At 50.4% G+C, this 27,732-nt stretch overlaps 1 protein-coding gene across 1 annotated transcript in view; it reads right to left on the reverse strand.

The window, feature by feature from the left end:
* LOC144488785 (calpain-1 catalytic subunit-like) overlaps positions 1-18,339 on the reverse strand; it is a 57,351-nt gene extending 39,012 nt beyond the window's left edge. Inside the window, exons 1-2 of the mRNA XM_078206883.1 lie at positions 18,153-18,339; positions 626-709 (exon numbers count right to left, since the gene is read on the reverse strand). Coding sequence (XP_078063009.1) covers positions 626-709; positions 18,153-18,242 — 174 coding nt within the window. The 5' untranslated portion in view covers positions 18,243-18,339. The remainder of the gene's footprint in view (positions 1-625; positions 710-18,152) is intronic.
* Between the last annotated feature and the right edge of the window lie 9,393 nt (positions 18,340-27,732).

The following is a 27,732-nucleotide window of genomic DNA, read 5'->3' on the forward strand; positions in this document are numbered from 1 at the left end:
ACACACACTGACTCTCACTGGGGTACGGGTCCCACACACACTGACTCTCACTGGGGTACGGGTTCCACACACACTGACTCTCACTGGGGTACGGGTCCCACACACACTGACTCTCACTGGGGTACGGGTCCCACACACACTGACTCTCACTGGGGTACGGCTCCCACACACACTGACTCTCACTGGGGTACGGGTTCCACACACACTGACTCTCACTGGGGTACGGGTCCCACACACACCGACTCTCACTGGGGTACGGGTCCCACACACACTGACTCTCACTGGGGTACGGGTCCCACACACACTGACTCTCACTGGGGTACGGGTCCCACACACACTGACTCTCACTGGGGTACGGGTCCCACACACACTGACTCTCACTGGGGTACAGGTCCCACACACACTGACTCTCACTGGGGTACGGGTCCCACACACACTGACTCTCACTGGGGTACAGGTCCCACACACACTGACTCTCACTGGGGTACGGGTCCCACACACACTGACTCTCACTGGGGTACGGGTCACACACACACTGACTCTCAGTGGGGAACGGGTTATGGGATGGGGGGATTTTTCTACCCAATCCCTCCCCGTTCTCTTTCGTCCCTCATCAGCCACTGACCTCTTTGACCCCTGTCACTGAGTAAGCGTGACCTTTGACCAGTTTCTTGAAGGTGACAGCTTCCATGTCGAAGGCGCTTGTGATCTGGAACCGAACATCGAGTCAGAATCACAAATTAAATTCAGCAAATCATCTGGAGCGTGTGAGACTTCCCAGATTCCCACTGCCCAGCGTTCCGCCAGGGGCCGCAGGGGGATCGGAGTCATTGCTCCCGACCATAGGATGGAGCATGGAGTTGTAGACAGTGCGGAGGTAAGTGACAGGTTACAGAGGGACATAGATAAGCTGCAGAGCTGGGCTGAGAGGTGGCAAATGGAGTTTAATGCGGAAAAGTGTGAGGTGATTCACTTTGGAAGGAGTAACAGGAATACAGAGTACTGGGCTAATGGTAAGATACTTGGTAGTGTGGATGAACAGAGGGATCTGGGTGTCCATGTGCATAGATCCCTGAAAGTTGGCACCCAGGTTGATAGGGTTGTTAAGAAGGCGTATGGAGTGTTAGCTTTTATTGGTCGAGGGATTGAGTTTCGGAGCCAGGAGGTCACGCTGCAACTGTACAAAACTCTGGTGCGGCCGCATTTGGAGTATTGCGTACAGTTCTGGTCGCCGTATTATAGGAAAGATGTGGAAGTGTTGGAAAGGGTGCCGAGGAGATTTACCAGGATGTTGCCTGGTATGGTGGGAAAATCGTATGAGGAAAGGCTGAGGGGCTTGAGGTTGTTTTCGTTAGAGAGAAGAAGGTTAAGAGGTGACTTAATAGAGGCATACAAGATGATCAGAGGATTAGATAGGGTGGATAGTGAGAGCCTTTTTCCTCGGATGGTGATGGCTAGCACGAGGGGACATAGCTTTAAATTGAGGGGTGAGAGATATAGGACAGATGTTAGAGGTAGGTTCTTTACTCAGAGAGTAGTAAGGGTGTGGAATGCCCTGCCTGCAGCAGTGGTGGACTCGTCAACATTAAGAGCATTCAAGTGGTTATTGGATAAACATATGGATGATATTGGAATAGTGTAGGTTAGAGGGGCTTTAGATTGGTTTCACTGGTCGGCGCAACATCGAGGGCCGAAGGGCCTGTACTGCGCTGTAATGTTCTATGTTCTATAGGGTCACAGTTCACAGTCAGGGTGGCTCAGATCTCAGCTGGGGTCACACAGCCAAGGTCACAAAACAGAAACATTGGAAATGGAGGGAAGTGTTGGCCACTGGGCCCTTTGAAATTTAATCCTCCAAAATGCATCACTTCACATTTGTCCGGATTAAACTCCATCTGCCATTTCTGTGCCCAAGTCTCCAATCTATCTCTATCCTGTTGTATCCTCTGACAATCCCCGGCACTATCAGCAACTCCACCAATCTTTGTGTCATCCACAAACTTACTAATCAGACCTCCCACATTTTCCTCCAGATCATTTATATAAACCACAAACAACAGAGGTCCCAGCACTGATCCCTGTGGAACACCACTCGCTACAGATCTCCATTCTGAAAAACACCCTTCCATCGCTACTCTCTGTCTTCTATGACCAAGCCAGTTCTGTATCCATCCAGCCAGCCCACCCCGAATCCCATGTGATTTTAGTTTTTGTACCAGTCTGCCAGGTGGGATCTTGTCAAACGCCTGACTAAAGTCCATATAAACTACATCCACAGCCCTTCCCTCATCAATTATCTTTGTCACCTCTTCAAAAACCTCAATCAAGTTGGTGAGACCTGACCTTCCCCGTACAAAACCATGCTGCCTGTCACTAACTAGTCCATTTTCCTCCAAATGTACGTCTATCGTGTCCCTCAGTATCTTCTCTAAAAGCTTCCCCACCACTGAAGGGCAAGTCGTGCCTCAGAAATTTGATTGAATTTTTTGAGGAGGTAACTAAGTGTGTTGATGAAGGTAGGGCAGTTGATGTCATATACATGGATTTTAGTAAGGCGTTTGATAAGGTCCCCCATGGTCGGCTTATGATGAAAGTGAGGAGGTGTGGGATAGAGGGAAAGTTGGCCGATTGGATAGGTAACTGGCTGTCTGATCGAAGACAGAGGGTGGTGGTCGATGGAAAATTTTCGGATTGGAGGCAGGTTGCTAGCGGAGTGCCGCAGGGATCAGTGCTTGGTCCTCTGCTCTTTGTGATTTTTATTAGTGACTTAGAGGAGGGGGCTGAAGGGCGGATCAGTAAATTTGCTGATGACACCAAGATTGGTGGAGTAGTGGATGAGGTGGAGGGCTGTTGTAGGCTGCAAAGAGACATAGATAGGATGCAAAGCTGGGCTGAAAAATGGCAAATGGAGTTTAACCCTGATAAATGTGAGGTGATTCATTTTGGTAGGACTAATTTAAATGTGGATTACAGGGTCAAAGGTAGGGTTCTGAAGACTGTGGAGGAACAGAGAGATCTTGGGGTTCATATCCACAGATCTCTGAAGGTTGCCACTCAAGTGGATAGAGCTGTGAAGAAGGCCTATAGTGTGTTAGCTTTTATTAACAGGGGGTTGGAGTTTAAGAGTCGTGGGGTTATGCTGCAACTGTACAGGACCTTGGTGAGACCACATTTGGAATATTGTGTGCAGTTCTGGTCAACTCACTATAAGAAGGATGTGGAAGCGCTGGAAAGAGTGCAGAGGAGATTTACCAGGATGCTGCCTGGTTTGGAGGGTAGGTCTTATGAGGAAAGGTTGAGGGAGCTAGGGCTGTTCTCTCTGGAGTGGAGGAGGCTGAGGGGAGACTTAATAGAGGTTTATAAAATGATGAAGGGGATAGATAGAGTGAACGTTCAAAGACTATTTCCTCGGGTGGATGGAGCTATTACAAGGGGGCATAACTATAGGGTTCGTGGTGGGAGATACAGGAAGGATATCAGAGGTAGGTTCTTTACGCAGAGAGTGGTTGGGGTGTGGAATGGACTGCCTGCAGTGATAGTGGAGTCAGACACTTTAGGAACATTTAAGCGGTTATTGGATAGGCACATGGAGCACACCAGGAGTGGGATAGCTTGATCTTGGTTTCAGATAAAGCTCGGCACAACATCGTGGGCCGAAGGGCCTGTTCTGTGCTGTACTGTTCTATGTTCTATGTTCTATGTTCTGACGTTAGGCTCACCGGTCTATAATTTCCTGGATTATCCCTGCTTCCTTTCTTAAACAAGGGAATAACATTGGCTATTCTCCAGTCCTCTGGAACCTTGCCTGTGGTCAAAGAGGATGTGAAGATTTCTGTTAAGGCCCCAGCTATTTCTCCCCTTGCCTCCCACAGTAACCTGGGGTAGATCCCATCTGGCCCTGGGGACTTGTCTAACTTGATGCAATTTAAGATACTCAACACATCCTCCTTCGATATATTGACGTTCTCTAGAGCGTTCGCACACCCATCCCTGACCTCAACATCCATCCTGTCCTTCTCCTTGGTGAATACCGATAAAGTATCGGTCTTCACCAAGGAGAACATCGCCCAGTCCATCACACAAACCACCCTCCCATCCATTGACTCTGTCTACACTTCCTGCTGCCTCGGCAAAGCAGCCAGCATAATTAAGGACCCCACGCACCCCGGACATTCTTCCACCTTCTTCCATTGGGAAAAAGATACAAAAGTCTGAGGTCACGTACCAACCGACTCAAGAACAGCTTCTTCCCTGCTGCTGTCAGACTTACCTTGCATTAAGTTGATCTTTCTCTCCACCCGAGCTATGACTGTAACACTACATTCTGCACCCTCTCCTTTCCTTCTCTATGAACAGTATGTTTTGTCTGTATAGCGCGCAAGAAACAATACTTTTCACTGTATGTTAATACATGTGACAATAATAAATCAAATCAAATCAAAGTATTCATTAAGGATCTCACCCACTTGCTGTGGTTCCACGTGTAACTTCCCTCCGTTGTCCTCGAGTGGACCCTACTCTTTCTCTTGCTACCCTCTTGCTCCTGATATATGCATAAGAAACCTTGGGATTCTCCTTGATCCTTTGCTGAAGACATTTTATGGCCCCTTTTAGCTCTGCTAATTCCACGTTTAATTTCCTTCCGACTGTCACTATATTCCACAAGGGTTTTGTCAGTTTTTAGATATCGAGACCTATCGTATGCCTCCTTATCCCTTTTGACTGAGCTTACAATTTTCCTTGTCATCCATGGTTCCCGAATCCTGCCATTTCTCTCCTTCATTTTTGCAGGAACATGCCTGTCCTGCACTTCAATCAACCGGCCTTTAAAAGCCTCCCACATTCCAGACGTGGATTTGCCCTCAAATAGCGGCTCCCAATCCACATTCCCCAGTTCCGGTCTAATTGGGATGGAATTGGCCCCTCACCCAGTTAAGCACCCAGATCCGAGGGCCACTCCTGTCCTTATCCATCACCACCCAAAATCTTATGGAATGATAATGGGGGCATAACTATAGGGTTCGTGGTGGGAGATATAGGAAGGATATCAGAGGTTGGTTCTTTACGCAGAGAGTGGTTGGGGTGTGGAATGGACTGCCTGCAGTGATAGTGGAGTCAGACACTTTAGGAACATTTAAGCGGTTATTGGATAGGCACATGGAGCACACCAGGATGATAGGGAGTGGGATAGCTTGATCTTGGTTTCGGACAAAGGTCGGCGCAACATCGTGGGCCGAAGGGCCTGTTCTGGGCTGTACTGTTCTATGTTCTATGTTCTATTATGTCGCTAATCCCAAAATGCTCCCCCACTGAAACATCGATCCCCTGGCCCGGCTCATTCCCCAATACCCAGTCTAGTACGGCCCTCTCCCTGCTTGGATTGTCAACGTACTGCCCTCCATCCGAGCCCCTGGCTGTAAGGGAGTCCCAGTCAGTATGGGGGAAGTTCAAGTCACCCATCACAACGACCCTGCTTTTTTCACACAGAGTCATAGAGGTTTACAGCATGGAAACAGGCCCTTCGGCCCAACTTGTCCATGCCACCTTTTTTTTTAAACCCCTAAACTAATCCCAATTGCTCCCATTTGGCCCATATCCCTCTATACCCATCGTACCCATGTAACTGTCTAAATGCTTTTTAAAAGATAAAATTGTACCCGCCTCTACTACTGCCTCTGGCAGCTTGTTCCAGACACTCACCACCCTCTGTGTGAAAAAATTGCCCCTCTGGACACTTTTGTATCTCTCCCCTCTCACCTTAAACCTATGCCCTCTAGTTTTAGACTCCCCTACCTTTGGGAAAAGATATTGACTTTCTAGCTGATCTGTGCCCCTCATTATTTTATAGACCTCTATAAGATCACCCCTCAGCCTCCTACGCTACAGAGAAAAAAGTCCCAGTCTATCCAGCCTCTCCTTATAACTCAAACCATTAAGTCTGGGTAGCATCCTAGTAAATCTTTTCTGCACTCTTTCTAGTTTAATAATATCCTTTCTATAATAGGGTGACCAGAACTGTACACGGTTTTCCAAGTGTGGCCTTACCAATGTCTTGTACAACTTCAACAAGACGTCTCAACTCCTGTATTCAATGTTCTGACCGATGAAACCAAGCATGCCGAATGCCTTCTTCACCACTCTGTCCACCTGTGACTCCACTTTCAAGGAGCTATGAACATGTACCCCTCGATCTCTTTGTTCTGTAACTCTCGCCAACGCCCTACCATTAACTGAGTAAATCCTGCCCTGGTTCAATCTACCAAAATGCATCACCTCGCATTTATCTAAATTAAACTCCATCTGCCATTCGTCAGCCCACTGGCCCAATTGATCAAGACCCCATTGCAATCGGAGATAACTTTCTTCACTGTCCACCATGCCACCAATCTGAGTGTCATCTGCAAACTTACTAACCATGCCCCCTATATTCTCATCCAAATCATTAATATAAATGACAAATAACAGTGGACCCAGCACTGATTCCTGAGGCACACCGCTGGTCACAGGCCTCCAGTTTGAAAAACAACCCTCTACAACCACCCTCTGGCTTCTGTCAAAAAGCCAATTTTGTATCCATTTAGATACCTCACCCTGGATCCCGTGAGATTTAACCTTATGCAACAACCTACCATGCGGTACCTTGTCAAAGGCCTTGCTAAAGTCCATGTAGACAACATCAACTGCACTGCCCTCATCTACCTTCTTGGTTACCTCTTCAAAAAACTCAATCAAATTTGTGAGACATGATTTTCCACTCACAAAGCCATGCTGACTGTCCCTAATCAGTCCTTGCGTCTCTAAATGCCTGTAGATCCTGTCTCTCAAAATACCTTCCAACAATTTACCCACCACAGATGTGAGGCTCACTGGCCTGTAGTTCCCAGGCTTTTCCCTGCAGCCCTTTTTAAACAAAGGCACAACATTTGCCACTCTCCAATCTTCAGGCACCTGTGACTATCGATGATTCAAATATCTCGGCTAGGGGACCCACAATTTCCTCCCTAGCCTCCCACAATGTCCTGGATACACTTAGAACAGAGAACATAGAAAAGCTACAGCACAAACAGGCCCTTCGGCCCACAAGTTGCACCAAACATGTCCCTACCTACTAGGCTTACCTATAACCCTCTATCTTAATAACTTCCATGAACTTATCCAAAAGTCTCTTAAAAGACCCTATCGAATCCACCTCCACCACCACTACCGGCAGCCGATTCCACGCACCCACCAACCTCTGAGTGAAAAACTTACCCCTAACATCTCCTCTGTACCTACTCCCCAGCACCCTAAACCTGTGACCTCTTGTGGCAACCATTTCAGCCCTGGGTAAAAGCCTCTGAGAATCCACTCTATCAATACCTCTCAACATCTTATACACCTCTATCAGGTCACCTCTCATCCTTCACCTCTCCAAGGAGAAAAGACCCAGCTCTCTCAACCTATCCTCATAAGGCATACCACTTAATTCCTTCAACATCCTCGTAAATCTCCTCTGCACCCATTCTATGGCTTCCACATCCTTTCTGTAATGAGGCGACCAGAACTGGGCACCGTACTCCAGGTGGGGTCTGACCAGGGTCCTATACAGCTGCAACATTATCTCCCGATTTCTAAACTCAATTCCTCTATTGATGAAGGCCAGTATTCCATACGCCTTCTTAACCACAGCCTCGACCTGCGACGCTGCTTTGAGCGTCCTATGAACCTGGACCCCAAGATCCTTCTGATCTTCCACACTGCCAAGCATTTTACCCTTAATATTATATTCTTTCACCGTATTCGACCTGCCAAAATGAACCAGCACACACTTATCTGGGTTGAAGTCCATCTGCCCCTTCTCCGCCCAGTATTGCATCTTATCTATGTCTCGTTGCAACTGCTGACATCCCTCTACACTATCCACAACACCACCAACCTTTGTGTCATCAGCAAACTTCCCAACCCATCCTTCCACTTCCTCATCCAGGTCATTTATAAAAATCACAAAGAGCAAGGGTCCCAGAACAGATCCCTGGGGCACTCCACTGGTGACCGACCTCCACGCTGAAAAAGACCCACCTACAACCACTCTTTGCCTTCCCTGGGCAAGCCAGTTCTGAATGCACAAAGCAACGTCCCCTTGTATCCCATGCCCCTTCACTTTCTCAATAAGCCTTGCATGGGGCACTTTATCAAACGCCTTGCTGAAATCCATATAAACCTAGATGGGTAGATGGGTGGAGGACTGGCTTGGTCACAGAAGACAGAGGGTGGTAGTGGAAGGGTCTTTTTCCGGCTCGATGCCTGTGACTAGTGGTGTTCCGCAGGGCTCTGTATTGGGACCTCTGCTGTTTGTGATTTATATAAACGATCTGGAAGAAGGTGTAACTGGGGTGATCAGTAAGTTTGCGGACGACACGAAAATGGCTGGACTTGCAGATATCCAGAACTGGCTTGCCTGCAGAAGGCAGAGAGTGGCTGTGGAGGGGTCTTTCTCTGCATGGAGGTCAGTGACCAGTGGAGTGCCCCAGGGATCTGTTCTGGGACCCTTGCTGTTTGTCATTTTCATAAATGACCTGGATGAGGAAGTGGAGGGATGGGTTGGTAAGTTTGCTGACGACACCAAGGTAGGTGGTGTTGTGGATAGTTTGGAGGGATGTCAGAAGTTGCAGCGAGACATAGATAGAATGCAAGACTGGGCGGAGAAGTGGCAGATGGACTTCAACCCGGATAAGTGTGTAGTGATCCATTTTGGCAGATCCAATGGGATGAAGCAGCAGTATAATATGAAGGGTACCATTCTTAGCAGTGTAGAGGATCAGAAGGACCTTGGGGTCCGGGTCCATAGGACTCTTAAATCGGCCTCGCAGGTGGAGGATGCGGTCAAGAAGGCGTACGGCGTACTAGCCTTCATTAATCGAGGGATTGAGTTTAGGAGTCGGGAGATAATGCTGCAGCTTTATAGGACCCTGGTTAGACCCCACTTGGAGTACTGCGCGCAGTTCTGGTCACCTCATTACAGGAAAGATGTTGAAGCCATTGAAAGGGTGCAGAGGAGATTTACAAGGATGTTGCCTGGATTGGGGGGCATGCCTTATGAGGATAGGTTGAGGGAGCTTGGTCTCTTCTCCCTGGAGAGACGAAGGATGAGAGGTGACCTGATAGAGGTTTACAAGATGTTGAGAGGTCTGGATAGGGTAGACTCTCAGAGGCTATTTCCAAGGGCTGAAATGGTTGCTACGAGAGGACACAGGTTTAAGGTGCTGGGGGGTAGGTACAGAGGAGATGTCAGGGGTAAGTTTTTCACTCAGAGGGTGGTGGGTGAGTGGAATCGGCTGACGTCGGTGGTGGTGGAGGCAAACTCGTTGGGGTCTTTTAAGAGACTTCTGGATGAGTACATGGGATTTAATGGGATTGAGGGCTATAGATAGGCCTAGAGGTAGGGATATGATCAGCGCAACTTGTGGGCCGAAGGGCCTGTTTGTGCTGTGGCTTTCTATGTTCTATAGTGAGGAACATTGTCAGAGGCTATAGATATAGATAGGCTGGAAATTTGGGCAAAGAAATGGCAGATGGAGTTCAATCCTAATAAATGCGAAGTGATGCATTTTGGTAGAACTAACGTACGGGGGAGCTATACGATAAATGGCAGAACCATAAAGGGTGTAGATACGCAGAGGGACCTGGATGTGCAAGTCCACAGATCCTTGAAGGTGACGTCACAGGTGGAGAAGGTAGTGAATAAGGCATATGGCATGCTTGCCTTTATAGGACAGGGCATAGAGTATAAAAGTTGGGGTCTGATGTTGCAGTTTTATAGAACGTTGGTTCGGCCGCATTTGGAATACTGCGTCCAGTTCTGGTCGCCACACTACCAGAAGGACGTGGAGGCTTTGGAGAGAGTGCAGAGGAGGTTTACCAGGATGTTGCCTGGTATGGAGTGGCTTAGTTATGAGGAGAGATTGGGTAAACTGGGGTTGTTCTCACTGGAAAGACGGAGGATGAGGGGTGACCTAATAGAGGTGTATAAAATTATGAAAGGCATAGATAGGGTGAACGATGGGAAGCTTTTTCCCAGATCGGTGGTGATGTTCACGAGGGGTCATAGGTTCAAGGTGAGGGGGGTGGGAGGTTTAACACGGATATCAGAAGGACGTATTTTACACAGAGGGCGGTGGGGGCCTGGAATGCGCTGCCAGGCAAGGTGGTGGAGGCGGACACACTGGGAACGTTTAAGACTTATCTAGATAGCCACATGAACGGAGTGGGAATGGAGGGATACAAAAGAATGGTCTAGTTTGGACCAGGGAGCGGCGCGGGCTTGGAGGGCCGAAGGGCCTGTTCCTGTGCTGTATTGTTCTTTGTACCGCTCTTCCCTCATCTATGTGTCTAGTTACATCTTCAAAAAATTCAATTATGCTCGGAAGGCATGATCTGCCTTGGACAAAGCCGTGTTGGCTATTTCTGATCATACTATTCCTCTCCAGATGTTCATAAACCCTGCCTCTCAGGATCTTCTCCATCAACTTACCAACCACTGAGGTTAGACTCACTGGTCTATAATTTCCCGGGCTATCTCTTCTCCCTTTCTTGAATAACGGAACCACATCCGCAATCCTCCAATCCTCCGGAACCTCTCCTGTCTCCATTGATGACGCAAAGATCATCGCCAGAGGCTCAGCAATCTCTTCCCTCGCCTCCCACAGTAACCTGGGGTACATCCCATCCGGTCTCGGCGATTTATCTAACTTGATGCTTTTCAAAAGCTCCAACACATCCTCTTTCCTAATGTTCATCAGTATTCATCAGGTCCCGGGGATTTATCTATCTTGATGCGCTTTAAGACTTCTAGCACCCCTTCTCTGTAATATTTACACTCCTCAAGACATCAATATTTATTTCCCCAAGTTCCCTAACATCCAAGCTTTTCTTAACAGTAAATACTGATGAGAAATATTCATTTAGGATCTCACCCATCTCTTGTGGATCCGCACATAGATGACTTTGTTGATCCTTAAGAGGCCCGACTCTCCCCCTTGTTACTCTTTTGCCCCTTATGTATTTGTAGAAGCTCTTTGGATTCGCCTTTGCCTTATCTGCTAAACCAATCTCGTGTCCTCTTTTTGCCCTCCTGATTTCTCTCTTAAGTCTACTCCTACACCCACTATACTCTTCAAGGGATCCACTTAGAGTCATAGAGGTTTACAGCATGGAAACAGGCCCTTCGGCCCAACTTGTCCATGCCGCCCTTTTTATTTTTAAACCCCTAAGCTAATCCCAATTGCCCGCATTTGGCCCATATCCCTCTATACCCATCGTACCCATGTAACTGTCTAAATGCTTTTTAAAAGACAAAATTGTACCCGCCTCTACTACTACCTCTGGCAGCTTGTTCCAGACACTCACCACCCTCTGTGTGAAAGATTGCCCCTCTGGACACTTTTGTATCTCTCCCCTCTCACCTTAAACCTATGCCCTCTAGTTTTAGACTCCTCTACCTTTGGGAAAAGATATTGACTATCTAGCTGATCTGTGCCCCTCATTATTTTATAGACCTCTATAAGATCACCCCTCAGCCTCCTACGCTCCAGAGAAAACAGTCCCAGTCTATTCAGCCTCTCCTTATAACTCAATCCATCAAGTCCCGGTAGCATCCTAGTAAATCTTTTCTGCACTCTTTCTAGTTTAATAATATCCTTTCTATAATAGGGTGACCAGCATTGCACAGTATTCCAAGTGTGGCCTTACCAATGTCTTGTACAACTTCAACAAGACGTTCCAACTCCTGTATTCAATGTTCTGACCGATGACTTGATCCCAGCTACCTATGCATGTCATGTGCCTCTTTCTTCTTCTTGACCAGGGCCTCAATATCCCAAGTCATCCAGGGTTCCCGACTTCTACCAGCCTTGCCCTTCACTCTAAGAGGAATGTGTTTACCCTGAACATTGGTTTCACTCTAAGAGGAATGTGTTTACCCTGAACATTGGTTAACACACTTTTGAAAGCCTCCTACTTACCAGACGTCCCTTTGCCTTCCCACAGACTCCCCCAATTAACCTTTGAAAGTTCCTGCCTGATACCATCAAAATTGGCCTTGCCCCAATTTAGAATTTTAACTTTTGGGACAGACCTCTCATTCGCCATAGCTATCTTAAAACTAATGGAATTATGGTCACTGGTCCCAAAGTGATCCCTCACTAACACTTCTGACACCTGCCCTTTCTTATTTCCCAAGAGGAGGTCAAGTTTTGCCCCCTCTCTAGTCGGGCCATCCACTGACTGAATGAGAAATTCCTCCTGAATACACTCAACAAATTTCTCTCCATCCAACCCTCTAATACTATGGCTGTCCCAGTCAATGTTGGGAAAGTTAAAATCTCCGACTATTACCACCCTATTTTTCTTGGAGCTATCTGTAATCTCCTTACATATTTGCTCCTCAATTTCCCGCTGACTATTTGGGGGCCTATAGTACAACCCGATCAAAGTGATTTCCCCCTTCTTATTTCTCAGTTCTACCCATATAGACTCAGTGGGCGAACCCTCGGATATATCCCCTCTCAGTACGGCCGTGATGTTTTCCTAATCAAAAGTGTAACTCCCCCTCCTCTCTTACCTCCTGTTCTATCTTTCCTATAGCATCTGTACCCTGGAACATTGAGCTGCCAGTCCTGTCCCTCCCTTAGCCATGTTTCAGTAATTACTATAATATCCCAGTCCCATGTACCCATCCATGCCCAGATTCATCTGCCTTGCCCGTCAGGCCTCTTGCATTGAAATAAATGCAGGTTAATCTGGACTTACCTTGCTCTCTGTCTTGCTTTTGCCTGATCTGTCTGGTACTAGGATTACTGACACTGCCTTTACTAATTAATGTGCTCTCTTTAACTTTCGTGCTGTTCTCAAACTTCTCCTCTGTCTCCCTACTGCTTTGGATCCCATCCCCCTGCCAAACTAGTTTAAACCCTCCCGAGTGGCTCGAGCAAACCTCCCCGCCAGGATATTAGTCCCCCTCCAGTTCAGGTGTAACCCATCCCTCTTGAACAGATCACCCTTTCCCCCCAAAATATCCCAATGATCCAAAAATCTAAATCCCTGCCCCCTGCCCCAGCTCTCAAGCCACGTTTCATCTGCCTAATCCTCCTATTCCTACTCTCACTATCACGTGACACTGGCAGTAGTCCAGAAATTACTACCTTCGAGGTCCTGCACTTTAACCTTCTGCCTAACTCTCTATATTCACATTTCAGGACATCATCCCTTTTCCTACCTATGTGTCGGTACCAATATGTACAACGACCTCTGGCTGCTCACCCTCCCCCTTAGGAAAGTCCTGCAATCGCACAGAGACGTCCTTGACCCTGGCACCAGGGAGGCAACACACCATCCTGGAGTCTCGATTGTGGCCACAGAAACGCCTGTCTGTGCCTCTAACTAGCGAGTCCCCGATTACTACTGCTCGCTTGCTCTTTGCCCGACCCTGTCCCACAGCAGAACCAGCTGTGGTGTCACAGGCCTGGCTGCTGCTGGTATCCCCCCCCTGACAGGCTCTCCCCCTCAAACAGTGTCCAAAACGATATACCTGTTTGAAAGGGGAATAGGCACAGGAGACTCCTGCACCACCTGCCTGCCCCACCTGGCGGTCACCCATCTACCTGTCTGAACCTGTGGTGTGACAACCTCCCTGTAACTAGTGTCTATCACACTCTCTGCCTCCTGTATTGCTCCGCAGTGCATCCACCTGCCGCTCCAGCCGAACAATGCGGTCTGTGAGGAGCTGCAACTGGACACACTTCCTGCAGACAAAGTTGTCAGGGCGACCAGATTGCTCCCTAATTGCCCACATCTGACAGGAGGAGCATGCCACTGCCCGAGCTGCCATGTTGCCCTGATACAAGTAAAAGGATAAAAGAATCTCAACTCACCCCTCCCTTGCTTGTGGTCCTGCCGACATTTTTTTTTGGTTCGTGGAGGAGGTAGGGAGGGAAACACTGAAGTAGTGATTGGGGTTTAACTGTCCCTTCACAGCAGCTCCTCCACAAACCACCTCCTGGTCACAGTGACTGCACCTCTGCAAAAGTTACTTGCAACCGCCAATCACCTTCGCCGCTCTGCTGCCCTCACCTGGCCACTTGCCTTCACACATAAAGTTTGGCCTTTATAAATCGGAGAATCGAGTATAAAAGTTGGAGTGTTATGGTAAGGTTATATAAGGCATTGGTGAGGCCGAATTTGGAGTATTGTGTACAGTTTTGGTCACCTAGTTACAGGAAGGATGTAAATAAGATTGAAAGAGTGCAGAGAAGGTTCACAAGGATGTCGCCGGGACTTGAGAAGCTGAGTTACAGAGAGAGATTGAATAGGTTGGGACTTTATTCCCTGGAGCGTAGAAGATTGAGGGGAGATTTGATAGAGGTGTATAAGATTTTGATGGGTATAGATAGAGTGAATGCAAGCAGGCTTTTTCCGCTGAGGCTAGGGGAGAAAAAAACCAGAGGGCATGGGTTAAGGGTGAAAGGAGAAAAGTTTAAAGGGAATATTAGGGGGGGCTTCTTCACGCAGAGAGTGGTGGGAGTGTGGAATGAGCTGCCGGATAAAGTGGTAAATGCGGGGTCACTTTTAACATTTAAGAAAAACTTGGACGGGTTCATGGATGAGAGGGGTGTGGAGGGATATGGTCCAAGTGCAGGTCAGTGGGACGAGGCAGAAAATGGTTCGGCACAGACAAGAAGGGCCGAAAGGCCCGTTTCTGAGCTGTAATTTTCTATGGTTTCTATGGAAGAAGGAAGGTGTCTCCCGGAAACCCACCTTCTGGTCACAGTGACTGCACCTCAGCAAATGTTACCTGCAACCACCAATCACCTTCGCCGCTCTGCTGCCCTCACTTCGAACATCCTCAAAGAATTCCAATAGATTCGTCAAGCATGATTTCCCTGTTGTAAACCCATGCTGACTCTGATTCTACCACTGCCTTCCAAATGCTGAGTTATGAAACCCTTGATAATGGAGCAACTTCCCCAGTACCGACGTTAGGCTCACTGGTCTATAGTTCCCTGTTTTCTCTCTACCTCCCTTTTTGAATAGCGGGCTTACATTAACTACCCTCCAATCTGTAGGAACCAGTCCAGAGTCCAGAAAATTGTGGAAAATAACCACCAATGGATCTACTATTTCCAGCGCCACTTCCTGAAGTGCTCTGGGATGAAGATTATCAGGATCTGGAGATTTATCCACCTTCAATCCCATCAATTTCCCCAAAACCATTTGCCTACTAATACTGATTTCATAGGATCATAGAATCCTACAGTGCAGAAAGAGGCCATTCAGCCCATCGTGTCTGCACCGACCACAATCCCACCCATCCCCATAGCCCCACATATTTACCCTGCTAGTCACCCTGAGACTGAGGGGCAATTTCCTTCAGCTCCTCACTAAAACTTGTTTCTCTCAGAACTTCTGGTACATTTTTCATGGCCAATTCATGCCTCGGACCATCACACTTCCCTTTACTGAGATTCAGGACCCTGGTTTCAGAATCAGCTCCATCACTATCCACCTTGACAAAGAATTCTACCGTATTATGGTCACTCATCCCCAAGAGTTCTCTCTCAACTCGATTGCCAACTAATCCTTTCTGTTAGTGTCAGGGCAATTAGTAAGGTAAATATGTGGGGTTACGGATCGGACCTGGGATGGGATTATTGTAGGTGCAGACTCGATGGGCTGAATGGCCTCCTTCTGCACTGGAGGGATTCTATGATCTTCTATGATTGCACAACACCCAGACCAAGATGTCCTGCTCCCTTGTTAGTTCCTCAATGTATTGCTCCAGAAAACCATCCCGTATCCACTCCAGAAATTCCTCCTCTATTGTACTGTGATTAATTTGACTCTCCCAATCTTTGTGCAGATTAAAGTTACCCATAATCACAGATGTTCCTTTAACACACACTGCTCTGATTTCCAGTCCAATGCTTTTCCCAACATTACCACTGCAGTTTGGGGTCTGTAAACCACCCTCACCGACCACCCCCACCAATGTTTTTTGCCCCTTGTTGTTCCTTCATAGAATCTACGGCACAGAGACAGGCCCTTCGGCCCAAACCGGTCCGTGCCGACCAAAATGTCCATCTAATCTAACCCCATTAGCCTGCATTTGGCCCAAATCCCTCTAAACCTTTCCTATCCATGGATCTGTCCAAATGCCTTTTAAATGTTGTCAATGTCGCTGCCTCAACCCCTTCCCCCGGCAGCTCATTCCACACACGCACCTTTAACTCGACCCATACAGATTCCACATTGTCCGTGTTAATATCTTTCCTCAATATTGTATCAAGATCATCTTTCATCAATAATACATCTTTACCTTTCCGTCTGTCCTTCCTAAACACTGAATAACCCTGTGTTTAGTTCCCATCCTTGCTCACCTTGGAGCCACGTCTCCGTAATGTCGACTATATCACACCCCCTATCATCTATCTGGGCAACTCTTCATCCATTTTGTTTCAAATGCCCCGAGCCAGCGTCACATATATCACAGCAGCACCATGTAGGTCACAGCCCTCACTCTCCCCCAGCCCTCACTCTCCCCCAGCCCTCACTCTCCCCCAGCCCTCACTCTCCCCCAGCCCTCACTCTCCCCCCCAGCCCTCACTCTCCCCAGCCCTCACTCTCCCCCAGCCCTCACTCTCCCCCAGCCCTCACTCTCCCCCAGCCCTCACTCCCCCCCAGCCCTCACTCTCCCCCAGCCCTCACTCTCCCCCCCAGCCCTCACTCTCCCCCCCAGCCCTCACTCTCCCCCCCAGCCCTCACTCTCCCCCCCAGCCCTCACTCTCCCCCCCAGCCCTCACTCTCCCCCCCAGCCCTCACTCTCTCCCCCAGCCCTCACTCCCCCCCAGCCCTCACTCCCCCCCAGCCCTCACTCTCCCCCAGCCCTCACTCTCCCCCAGCCCTCACTCTCCCCCAGGCATCAATCTCCCCCCCCAGCCCTCACTCTCCCCCCCAGCCCTCACTCTCCCCCCCAGCCCTCACTCTCCCCCCCAGCCCTCACTCTCCCCCCCAGCCCTCATTCTCCCCCAGGCCTCAGTCCCCCCCAGCCCTCACTCTCCCCCAGGCCTCACTCTCCCCCAGGCCTCACTCTCCCCCCCAGGCCTCACTCTCCCCCAGGCCTCAGTACCCCCCAGCCCTCACTCTCCCCCAGGCCTCACTCTCCCCCCCAGCCCTCACTCTCCCCCCCAGCCCTCACTCTCCCCCCCAGCCCTCACTCTCTCCCCCAGCCCTCACTCCCCCCCAGCCCTCACTCCCCCCCAGCCCTCACTCTCCCCCAGCCCTCACTCTCCCCCAGCCCTCACTCTCCCCCAGGCATCAATCTCCCCCCCCAGCCCTCACTCTCCCCCCCAGCCCTCACTCTCCCCCCCAGCCCTCACTCTCCCCCCCAGCCCTCACTCTCCCCCCCAGCCCTCATTCTCCCCCAGGCCTCAGTCCCCCCCAGCCCTCACTCTCCCCCAGGCCTCACTCTCCCCCAGGCCTCACTCTCCCCCCCAGGCCTCACTCTCCCCCAGGCCTCAGTACCCCCCAGCCCTCACTCTCCCCCAGGCCTCAGTCCCCCCCAGCCCTCACTCTCCCCCCCAGCCCTCACTCTTCCCCCCAGCCCTCACTCTCCCCCCCAGGCCTCACTCTCCCCCCCAGGCCTCACTCTCCCCCCCCAGGCCTCACTCTCCCCCCCAGGCCTCACTCTCCCCCCCAGCCCTCACTCTCCCCCAGCCCTCACTCTCCCCCCCAGCCCTCACTCTCCCCCCCAGCCCTCACTCTCCCCCCCAGCCCTCACTCTCCCCCAGCCCTCACTCTCCCCCAGGCCTAACTCTCCCCCAGGCCTCAGTCCCCCCCAGGCCTCAGTCCCCCCCCAGGCCTCAGTCCCCCCCAGGCCTCAGTCCCCCCCAGGCCTCAGTCCCCCCCAGGCCTCAGTCCCCCCCCAGGCCTCAGTCCCCCCCCAGGCCTCAGTCCCCCCCAGGCCTCAGTCCCCCCCCAGGCCTCAGTCCCCCCCCAGGCCTCAGTCCCCCCCCCAGGCCTCAGTCCCCCCCCCAGGCCTCAGTCCCCCCCCCAGGCCTCAGTCCCCCCCCCAGGCCTCAGTCCCCCCCCCAGGCCTCAGTCCCCCCCCCAGGCCTGCTTACATTGATGGAACATCCCAGGAGTGAGCCTCTGTCCACTGCTTTCTTGATGATGGTGTAGAGGTCACTGGGTGCACTGCGCAGCTCATACATCTCAGCCACACCCCCAGTGAAGTCTTCAAATCCTTCAGTGGTACTCCCCCCAGACAGAGCTTCATATGATCCATTGAGCCTACACAGAGAGAGAGAGAGAGAGAGACACTCACTGAGGTAGTATGGGCGGAGATTAGAAATAGGAGAGGAGAGGTCACCCTGTTGGGAGTCTTTTATAGACCTCCTAAAAGTTCTAGAGAGGTTGAGGAAAGGATTGCGGAGTCAATCCTGCTTAGGAGTGAAAGTAATAGGGCAATTGTTATGGGGGATTTTAACTTGACTAATATTGACTGGAATTGTTATAGCTCTAGCTCGTTAGAGGGGTCAGTTTTTGTTCAAAGCGTGCAGGAAGGTTTTTTGACTCAGTATGTAGACAGGCCAACTAGAGGTGAGGCTATATTGGATCTGGTGCTGGGAAATGAGCCAGAACAGGTGCTAGACTTGGAAGTTGGTGTGCATTTTGGTGATAGTGACCACAATTCGGTTACGTTCACCTTAGTGATGGAAAGGGATAGGCATGAACCTCGGGCCAGTGGTTTTAGCTGGGGGAAGGGTAATTATGAGGCTATTAGGAGAGAATTAGGAAACATAGGTTGGACTAGGAGATTACAGGGACTGGGAACGTCCGACATGTGGAGTTTTTTCAAGGAGCAGCTACTGCGAGTCTGTGATAGGTATGTCCCTGTCAGGCAAGGAGGAATTGGTAGGGCTAGGGAACCGTGGTGCACCAAAAAAGTTTCTTTGTTGGTTAAAAAGAAAAAGGAGGCTTATGTTCGGATGAGACGTGAGCACTCGGGTAGTGCACTAGAAAGCTTTAGATTGGCTAAGAGGGAGTTGAAGAGCGAGCTTAGAAGGGCTAAAAGGGGACATGAGAAGACTTTGGCGGATAGGGTTAAAGAGAATCCTAAGGCGTTCTATAGGTATGTCAAGAACAGAAGGTTGGTTAGGGCAAGTTTAGGGCCAGTTATAGATGGCAGAGGGAAGTTATGTGTGGAACCGGAGGAGATTGGTGAAGCATTGAACCAATATTTCTCTTCGGTGTTCACGCAAGGGGACATGAATATAGCTGAGGAGGACACTGGGTTGCAGGGGAGTAGAATAGACAGTATTACAGTTGATAAGGAGGATGTGCAGGATATTCTGGAGGGTCTGAAAATAGATAAATCCCCTGGTCCGGATGGGATTTATCCAAGGATTCTCTGGGAGGCAAGAGAAGTGATTGCAGAGCCTCTGGCTCTGATCTTCAGGTCGTCGTTGGCCTCTGGTATAGTACCAGAAGATTGGAGGTTAGCGAATGTTGTCCCATTGTTTAAGAAGGGGAACAGAGACTTCCCCGGGAATTATAGACCGGTGAGTCTCACTTCTGTTGTCGGCAAGATGTTGGAAAAAATTATAAGGGATAGGATTTATAGTTATTTGGAGAGTAATGAATTGATAGGTGATAGTCAGCATGGTTTTGTGGCAGGTAGGTCGTGCCTTACTAACCTTATTGAGTTTTTTGAGAAAGTGACCAAGGAGGTGGATGGGGGCAAGGCAGTGGACGTGGTATATATGGATTTTAGTAAGGCGTTTGATAAGGTTCACCATGGTAGGCTTCTGCAGAAAATGCAGATGTATGGGATTGGGGGTGATCTAGGAAATTGGATCAGGAATTGGCTAGCGGATAGGAAACAGAGGGTGGTGGTTGATAGTAAATATTCATCATGGAGTGCGGTTACAAGTGGTGTACCTCAGGGATCTGTTTTGGGGCCACTGCTGTTTGTAATATTTATTAATGATCTGGATGAGGGTATAGTTGGGTGGATTAGCAAATTTGCTGATGACACCAAAGTCGGTGGTGTGGTAGACAGTGAGGAAGGGTGTCGTAGTTTGCAGGAAGACTTAGACAGGTTGCAAAGTTGGGCCGAGAGGTGGCGGATGGAGTTTAATGCGGAGAAGTGTGAGGTAATTCACTTTGGTAGGAATAACAGATGTGTTGAGTATAGGGCTAACGGGAGGACTTTGAATAGTGTGGAGGAGCAGAGGGATCTAGGTGTATGTGTGCATAGATCCTTGAAAGTTGGGAATCAAGTAGATGAGGTTGTTAAGAAGGCATATGGTGTCTTGGCGTTTATTGGTAGGGGGATTGAATTTAGGAGTCGTAGCGTTATGTTGCAACTGTACACAACTCTGGTGCGGCCGCACTTGGAGTACTGTGTGCAGTTCTGGTCCCCACATTACAGGAAGGATGTGGAGGCTTTGCAGAGGAGGTTTACCAGGATGTTGCCTGGTATGGAGGGGAGATCCTATGAGGAGAGGCTGAGGGATTTGGGATTGTTTTCGCTGGAAAGGCGGCGGCTAAGAGGGGATCTTATTGAAACATATAAGATGATTAGAGGTTTAGATAGGGTGGATAGTGATAGCCTTTTTCCTCTGATGGAGAAATCCAGCACGAGGGGGCATGGCTTTAAATTGAGGGGGGGTAGTTATAGAACCGATGTCAGGGGTAGGTTCTTTACCCAGAGGGTGGTGAGGGATTGGAATGCCCTGCCAGCATCAGTTGTAAATGCGCCTAGTTTGGGGGCGTTTAAGAGATCCGTAGATAGGTTCATGGACGAAAATTAATTGGTTTAGGTTGGAGGGTCACAGTTTTTTTTTTAACTGGTCGGTGCAACATCGTGGGCCGAAGGGCCTGTTCTGCGCTGTAATGTTCTATGTTCTATGTTCTATGTTACTCACATTGTCCAGGGAATAGATTCAAGGGGCTGAATGGCCTTTTATCAACCATTCCTGAGATGTCGAGGTTACGGGTGGAGCAGCATTTACCGGTTTGAAGGGGAACTTGCAGGTGGTGACGTTCCCACGTAGCTACTGCCCGTGTCCTTCTAGACGGTCCAGGTGGTGGGATTGGAAGGTGTTGTCGAAGGATCTTTGGCGAATTGCTGCAATACATCTTGTAGATAGTCCACACAGGGCAATGGCTCAGTGACACAGTGGTTAGCACTGCTCCCTCACAGTGCCAGGGACCCGGGGCAGCACGGTGACACAGTGGTTAGCACTGCTCCCTCACAGTGCCAGGGACCCGGGGCAGCACGGTGACACAGTGGTTAGCACTGCTGTCTCACAGTGCCAGGGACCCGGGGCAGCACGGTGACACAGTGGGTTAGCACTGCTCCCTCACAGCGCCAGGGACCCGGGGCAGCACGGTGACACAGTGGTTAGCACTGCTGTCTCACAGTGCCAGGGACCCGGGGCAGCACGGTGACACAGTGGTTAGCACTGCTCCCTCACAGTGCCAGGGACCCGGGGCAGCACGGTGACACAGTGGTTAGCACTGCTGCCTCACAGTGCCAGGGACCCGGGGCGGCACGGTGACACAGTGGTTAGCACTGCTCCCTCACAGTGCCAGGGACCCGGGGCAGCACGGTGACACAGTGGGTTCACACTGCTCCCTCACAGTGCCAGGGACCCGGGGCAGCACGGTGACACAGTGGTTAGCACTGCTCCCTCACAGTGCCAGGGACCCGGGGCAGCACGGTGACACAGTGGTTAGCACTGCTCCCTCACAGTGCCAGGGACCCGGGGCAGCACGGTGACACAGTGGTTAGCACTGCTGTCTCACAGAGCCAGGGACCCGGGGCAGCACGGTGACACAGTGGGTTAGCACTGCTCCCTCACAGAGCCAGGGTCCCGGGGCAGCACGGTGACACAGTGGGTTAGCACTGCTCCCTCACAGTGCCAGGGACCCGGGGCAGCACGGTGACACAGTGGTTAGCACTGCTGTCTCACAGTGCCAGGGACCCGGGGCAGCACGGTGACACAGTGGTTAGCACTGCTGTCTCACAGCGCCAGGGACCCGGGGCAGCACGGTGACACAGTGGTTAGCACTGCTCCCTCACAGAGCCAGGGACCCGGGGCAGCACGGTGACACAGTGGTTAGCACTGCTCCCTCACAGTGCCAGGGACCCGGGGCAGCACGGTGACACAGTGGTTAGCACTGCTGTCTCACAGTGCCAGGGACCCGGGGCAGCACGGTGACACAGTGGGTTCACACTGCTGCCTCACAGTGCCAGGGACCCGGGGCAGCACGGTGACACAGTGGTTAGCACTGCTGCCTCACAGCGCCAGGGACCCGGGGCAGCACGGTGACACAGTGGTTAGCACTGCTCCCTCACAGAGCCAGGGACCCGGGGCAGCACGGTGACACAGTGGTTAGCACTGCTCCCTCACAGTGCCAGGGACCCGGGGCAGCACGGTGACACAGTGGTTAGCACTGCTGTCTCACAGTGCCAGGGACCCGGGGCAGCACGGTGACACAGTGGTTAGCACTGCTCCCTCACAGTGCCAGGGACCCGGGGCAGCACGGTGACACAGTGGTTAGCACTGCTGCCTCACAGTGCCAGGGACCCGGGGCAGCACGGTGGCACAGTGGTTAGCACTGCTGCCTCACAGCGCCAGGGACCCGGGGCAGCACGGTGGCACAGTGGTTAGCACTGCTGCCTCACAGCGCCAGGGACCCGGGGCAGCACGGTGACACAGTGGTTAGCACTGCTGCCTCACAGCGCCAGGGACCCGGGGCAGCACGGTGACACAGTGGTTAGCACTGCTCCCTCACAGTGCCAGGGACCCGGGGCAGCACGGTGGCACAGTGGTTAGCACTGCTGCCTCACAGAGCCAGGGACCCGGGGCAGCACGGTGACACAGTGGGTTAGCACTGCTGCCTCACAGTGCCAGGGACCCGGGGCAGCACGGTGACACAGTGGGTTAGCACTGCTGCCTCACAGTGCCAGGGACCCGGGGCAGCGCGGTGACACAGTGGTTAGCACTGCTGTCTCACAGTGCCAGGGACCCGGGGCAGCACGGTGACACAGTGGTTAGCACTGCTGTCTCACAGTGCCAGGGACCCGGGTCGGTACGGTAGCACAGTGGTTAGCACTGCTGCCTCACAGCTCCAGGGACCCAGATTCGATTCCCGGCTTGGGTCACTGTCTGTGTGGAGTTTGCACATTCTCCTCGTGTCTGCGTGGGTTTCCTCCGGGTGCTCCGGTTTCCTCCCACAGTCCAAAACTGCACGGGTTAGGTTAATTGACCATGCTAAATTGCCCCGAGTGGCAGGGGGAGTAAATATGTGGGGTTATGTGGATAGGACTTGGGTGGGATTGTGGTCGGTGCTGACTCGATGGGCTGAATGGCCTCCTTCCGCACTGCAGGGATTCTATGATTTGCTACTGAGCGTCAGTGCTGGAGGGAGTGAATGTTTGTGGATGTGATGCCAATCAAGCGGCTGCTTTGTCCTGGATGGTGTCGAGTTTCTTGTGTTGGAGCTGCACCCATCCAGGCAAGTGGGGAGTTTTCCATCTCACTCCTGACTTGTGCCTTGTAGATGGTGGACAGGCTTTGGGGAGTCAGGAGGTGAGTTACTCACCGCAGGATTCCCAGCCTCTGACCTGCTCTTGTAGCCACTGTGTTTATGAGGCATTACAGCAACTTCCCAAGGCAACTTTCACATCTTTCCTTCACTGTCACTGGGTCAAAATCCTGGAACTCGCTCCCTAACAGCACTGTGGGTGTACCTACATCTACAAACGGATGGGCAATAAATGCTGGCCAGACAGTGACGCCCATGTCCCGTTTAAGAAGGAAAAGAACATTCTAGCCTTCCGCTTGGTCTGTGAGTAGGTATCACCCTGGTTCTTCATCAGACTCCTTAACTCCCCTGTCATCCAGGGTGTCCTGCCTTTGCTTCGCTATCTTTCGGCCCAGTTGGAATATATCCAGCCTGTACCTGAAACATTCCATTAAAGATCACCCGTTGTCTCTGTTTCGGTTTTCCTGTCAGTTTCTGATTCCATTTCAGTCTGTCCAAATCCCTTTTATCACAGAGTCAGCGAGGTTTACAGCATGGAAACAGGCCCTTCGGCCCAACCTGTCCATACCGCCCTTTTTTTTAAACCCCTAAGCTAATCCCAATTGCCCGAATTTGGCCCATATCCCTCTATACCCATCATACCCATGTAATTGTCTAAATGTTTTTTAAAAGCTAAAATTGTACCCGCCTCTACTACTACCTCTGGCAGCTTGTTCCAGACACTCACCACCCTGTGAGAAAAAATTGCCCCTCTGGACACTTTCGTATCTCTCCCCTCTCACCTTAAACCTATGCCCTCTGGTTTTAGACTCCCCTACCTTTGGGAAAAGACATTGTCTATCTACCTTGTCTATGCCCCTTATTATTTTATAGACCTCTATAAGGTCACCCCCTCAGCCTCCTACGCTCCAGAGAAAAAAGTCCCAGTCTATTCAGCCTCTCCTTATAACTCAATCCATCAAGTCCCAGTAGCATCCTAGTAAATCTTTTCTGCACTCTTTCTAGTTTAATAATATCCTCTCTATAATAGGGTAACCAGAATTGCACACAGTATTCCAAGTGTGGCCTTACCAATGTCTTGTACAACTTCAACAAGACGTCCCAACTCCTGTATTCAATGTTCTGACCGATGAAACCAAGCATGCCGAATGCCTTCTTCACCACTCTGTCCACCTGTGACTCCACTTTCAAGGAACTATGAACATGTACCCTTAGATCTCTTTGTTCTGTAACTCTCCCCAATGCCCGACCATTAACTGAGTAAGTCCTGCCCTGGTTCGATCTACCAAAATGCATCACCTCGCATTTGTCTAAATTAAACTCCATCTGCCATTGGTCAGCCCACTGGCCCAATTGATCAAGATCCTGCTGCAATTGGAGATAACTTTCTTCACTGTCCACTATGCCACCAATCTTGGTGTCATCTGCAAACTTACTAACCATGCCCCTATATTCTCATCCAAATCATTAATATAAATGATAAATAACAGTGGGCCCAACACTGATCCCTGAGGCACACCGCTGGTCACAGGCCTCCAGTTTGAAAAACAATCCTCTACAACCACCCTCTGGTTTCTGTCAAGGAGCCAATTTTGTATCCATTTAGATACCTCACCCTGGATCCCGTGAGATTTAACTTCATGCAACAACCTACCATGCGGTACCTTGTCAAAGGCCTTGCTAAAGTCCATGGAGACAACATCAACTGCACTGCCCTCATCTACCTTCTAAAGCTTGTCCCAGTAACGGTGACCATGAAACCATTGTCGATTGTCAGAAAAACCCATCTGGTTCACTAATGTCCTTTAGGGAAGGAAATCTGTCGTCCTTACCCGGTCTGGCCTACATGTGAGTCCAGACCTGAAGCAATGTGGTCTACAGTCCCCCAAACAGTAGCCACAATGTAGGACAAAGTGAACAAGAAGAAATATTGAATGTTTGTGATGAAGGAATGAGAAACATTGAGGGTGACTTCAATCTACATCTAAACTGGAAAATCAGGTCGGCCTTGTTACCCTGGAAGAACACTTCATGGAAAACGTTCGAGACAGATTCTTGGAGCTGAACATTCTGGAAGCAGCCAGAGAGCAGGTTATATTCCAGTTGGTGTTGTGTCGTGTGACAGGATTAATGAAGAATGTCAGAGGAAAGGCACCCCTAGGTGGCAGCAACACAATAGGATTGAATTTTACATCCAGTTTGAAAGGGGGATGAGTGGGTCTGAGATTTGAAACTTAAATCAGGGTAACTCTGTGGGTATGAAAGCTGGGAAAGCTGCAGTGAGCTGGGACACCAGACTAGAGGATAAATTAATAGAGAAACAGTGGCAGAGATTTGAGGGGATATTTCAGAATACTCAGAATAAATGTATTGCTACAGTGAAGAAAAATCCTCAGTGGAAGGGACACCATCCAGGGTTAACTAAAGAACTTAAAGAAAATAACAAACTTAAAGAAACAGAATATAACTGTGCAAAGATGAGTGACAGGTCAGATGATTGGTCAGAATATAAAGAAGGGCAGAGAATGATAAAAGGTTAATCAGGAGAAAGAAATTATAGTCAGAGGGAGATAGCTAGAAATGTAAATACAGAGAGCAAGATTTCTACTGGTATTTAAAAAGCAGAAGAGTAAAGTGAGTATTCGTCCTCAGAGCCTGAGAATGGGGAGTTAATTGTAGATGATAAGGAAATGGCAGATGAAATGAGTCAATGTTTTGCTTTGGTTTTCACTCTCGAGGATTCCAGTAACATTCCAGTCATAGCTGTAAATCGGGAGGTGGAAGGGACAGAGGAACTTGGTGAAATTTCAATCACTGGGGAAGTGGTACTGAGCAAACTGATGGAGCTGCAGGCCGGCAAGACTCCGCATCCTGATGGACTTCATCCTAGGGTCTTAAATGAGGTGGCTAATGAGGTAGTAGCTGGAGTTGGTGTTAATTTCCAAATTTCACTCGATTCTGGAACGAATGTTCAGACTGTAAAGTATCAAATCTAACCCCTCTATTCAGGAAAGGAGGGAGGCAGAACACAGGAAATGATTGGCCAGTTAGCCTGGTGTCTGTTGTGGGGAAGGTGCTAGAATCCTACAGTGCAGAAGGAGGCCATTTGACCCTTCAAGTCTGCACCGACCACAATCCCACCCAGGCCCTATCCCCATAGCCCCATGCATTTACCCGAGCTAGTCCCACTGACACTAAGGGGCAGTTCATCATGGCCAATCCACCTAACCCACACATCTTTGGACTGTGGGAGGAAACCGGAGCACCCGGAGGAAACCCACGCAGACACAGGGAGAACATGCAAACTCCACACAGACAGTGACCCAAGCCGGGAATTAAACCCAGGTCCCTGGTGCTGTGAAGCAGCAGTGTTAGCCACTGTGCCAGCGTGCCGCCCCCTGTCTCTGGCACTGTGAGGCGACAGTGCTAACCACTCTGCCATCCATTAAATTGATGATTAAAGAGGTTCTAGCTGGGCACTGATGGAGTCTCAGGGTCCTTGGTGTGATGTTAGTGTCCCTTTAAGAGGTTTTTTTTAGCCAAGCTCTGAAAAGCACAGTCTTGGGTGATGTCATTGGGGGTGGGGCTGAGCTGTGGGTGATGTCATTGGGGGGTGGGGCTGAGCTGTGGGTGATGTCATTGGGGGTGGGGCTGAGCTGTGGGTGATGTCATTGGGGGTGGGGCTGAGCTGTGGGTGATGTCATTGGGGGTGGGGCTGAGCTGTGGGTGATGTCATTGGGGGTGGGGCTGAGCTGTGGGTGATGTCATTGGGGTGGGGCTGAGCTGTGGGTGATGTCATTGGGGGTGGGGCTGAGCTGTGGGTGATGTCATTGGGGGGTGGGGCTGAGCTGTGGGTGATGTCATTGGGGGTGGGGCTGAGCTGTGGGTGATGTCATTGGGGGTGGGGCTGAGCTGTGGGTGATGTCATTGGGGGGGTGGGGCTGAGCTGTGGGTGATGTCATTGGGGGGTGGGGCTGAGCTGTGGGTGATGTCATTGGGGGTGGGGCTGAGCTGTGGGTGATGTCATTGGGGGTGGGGCTGAGCTGTGGGTGATGTCATTGGGGGTGGGGCTGAGCTGTGGGTGATGTCATTGGGGGGTGGGGCTGAGCTGTGGGTGATGTCATTGGGGGTGGGGCTGAGCTG

Source organism: Mustelus asterias, unplaced genomic scaffold (assembly GCF_964213995.1).
Source record: "Mustelus asterias unplaced genomic scaffold, sMusAst1.hap1.1 HAP1_SCAFFOLD_1859, whole genome shotgun sequence".
Classification (NCBI taxonomy): Eukaryota; Metazoa; Chordata; class Chondrichthyes; order Carcharhiniformes; family Triakidae; genus Mustelus; species Mustelus asterias.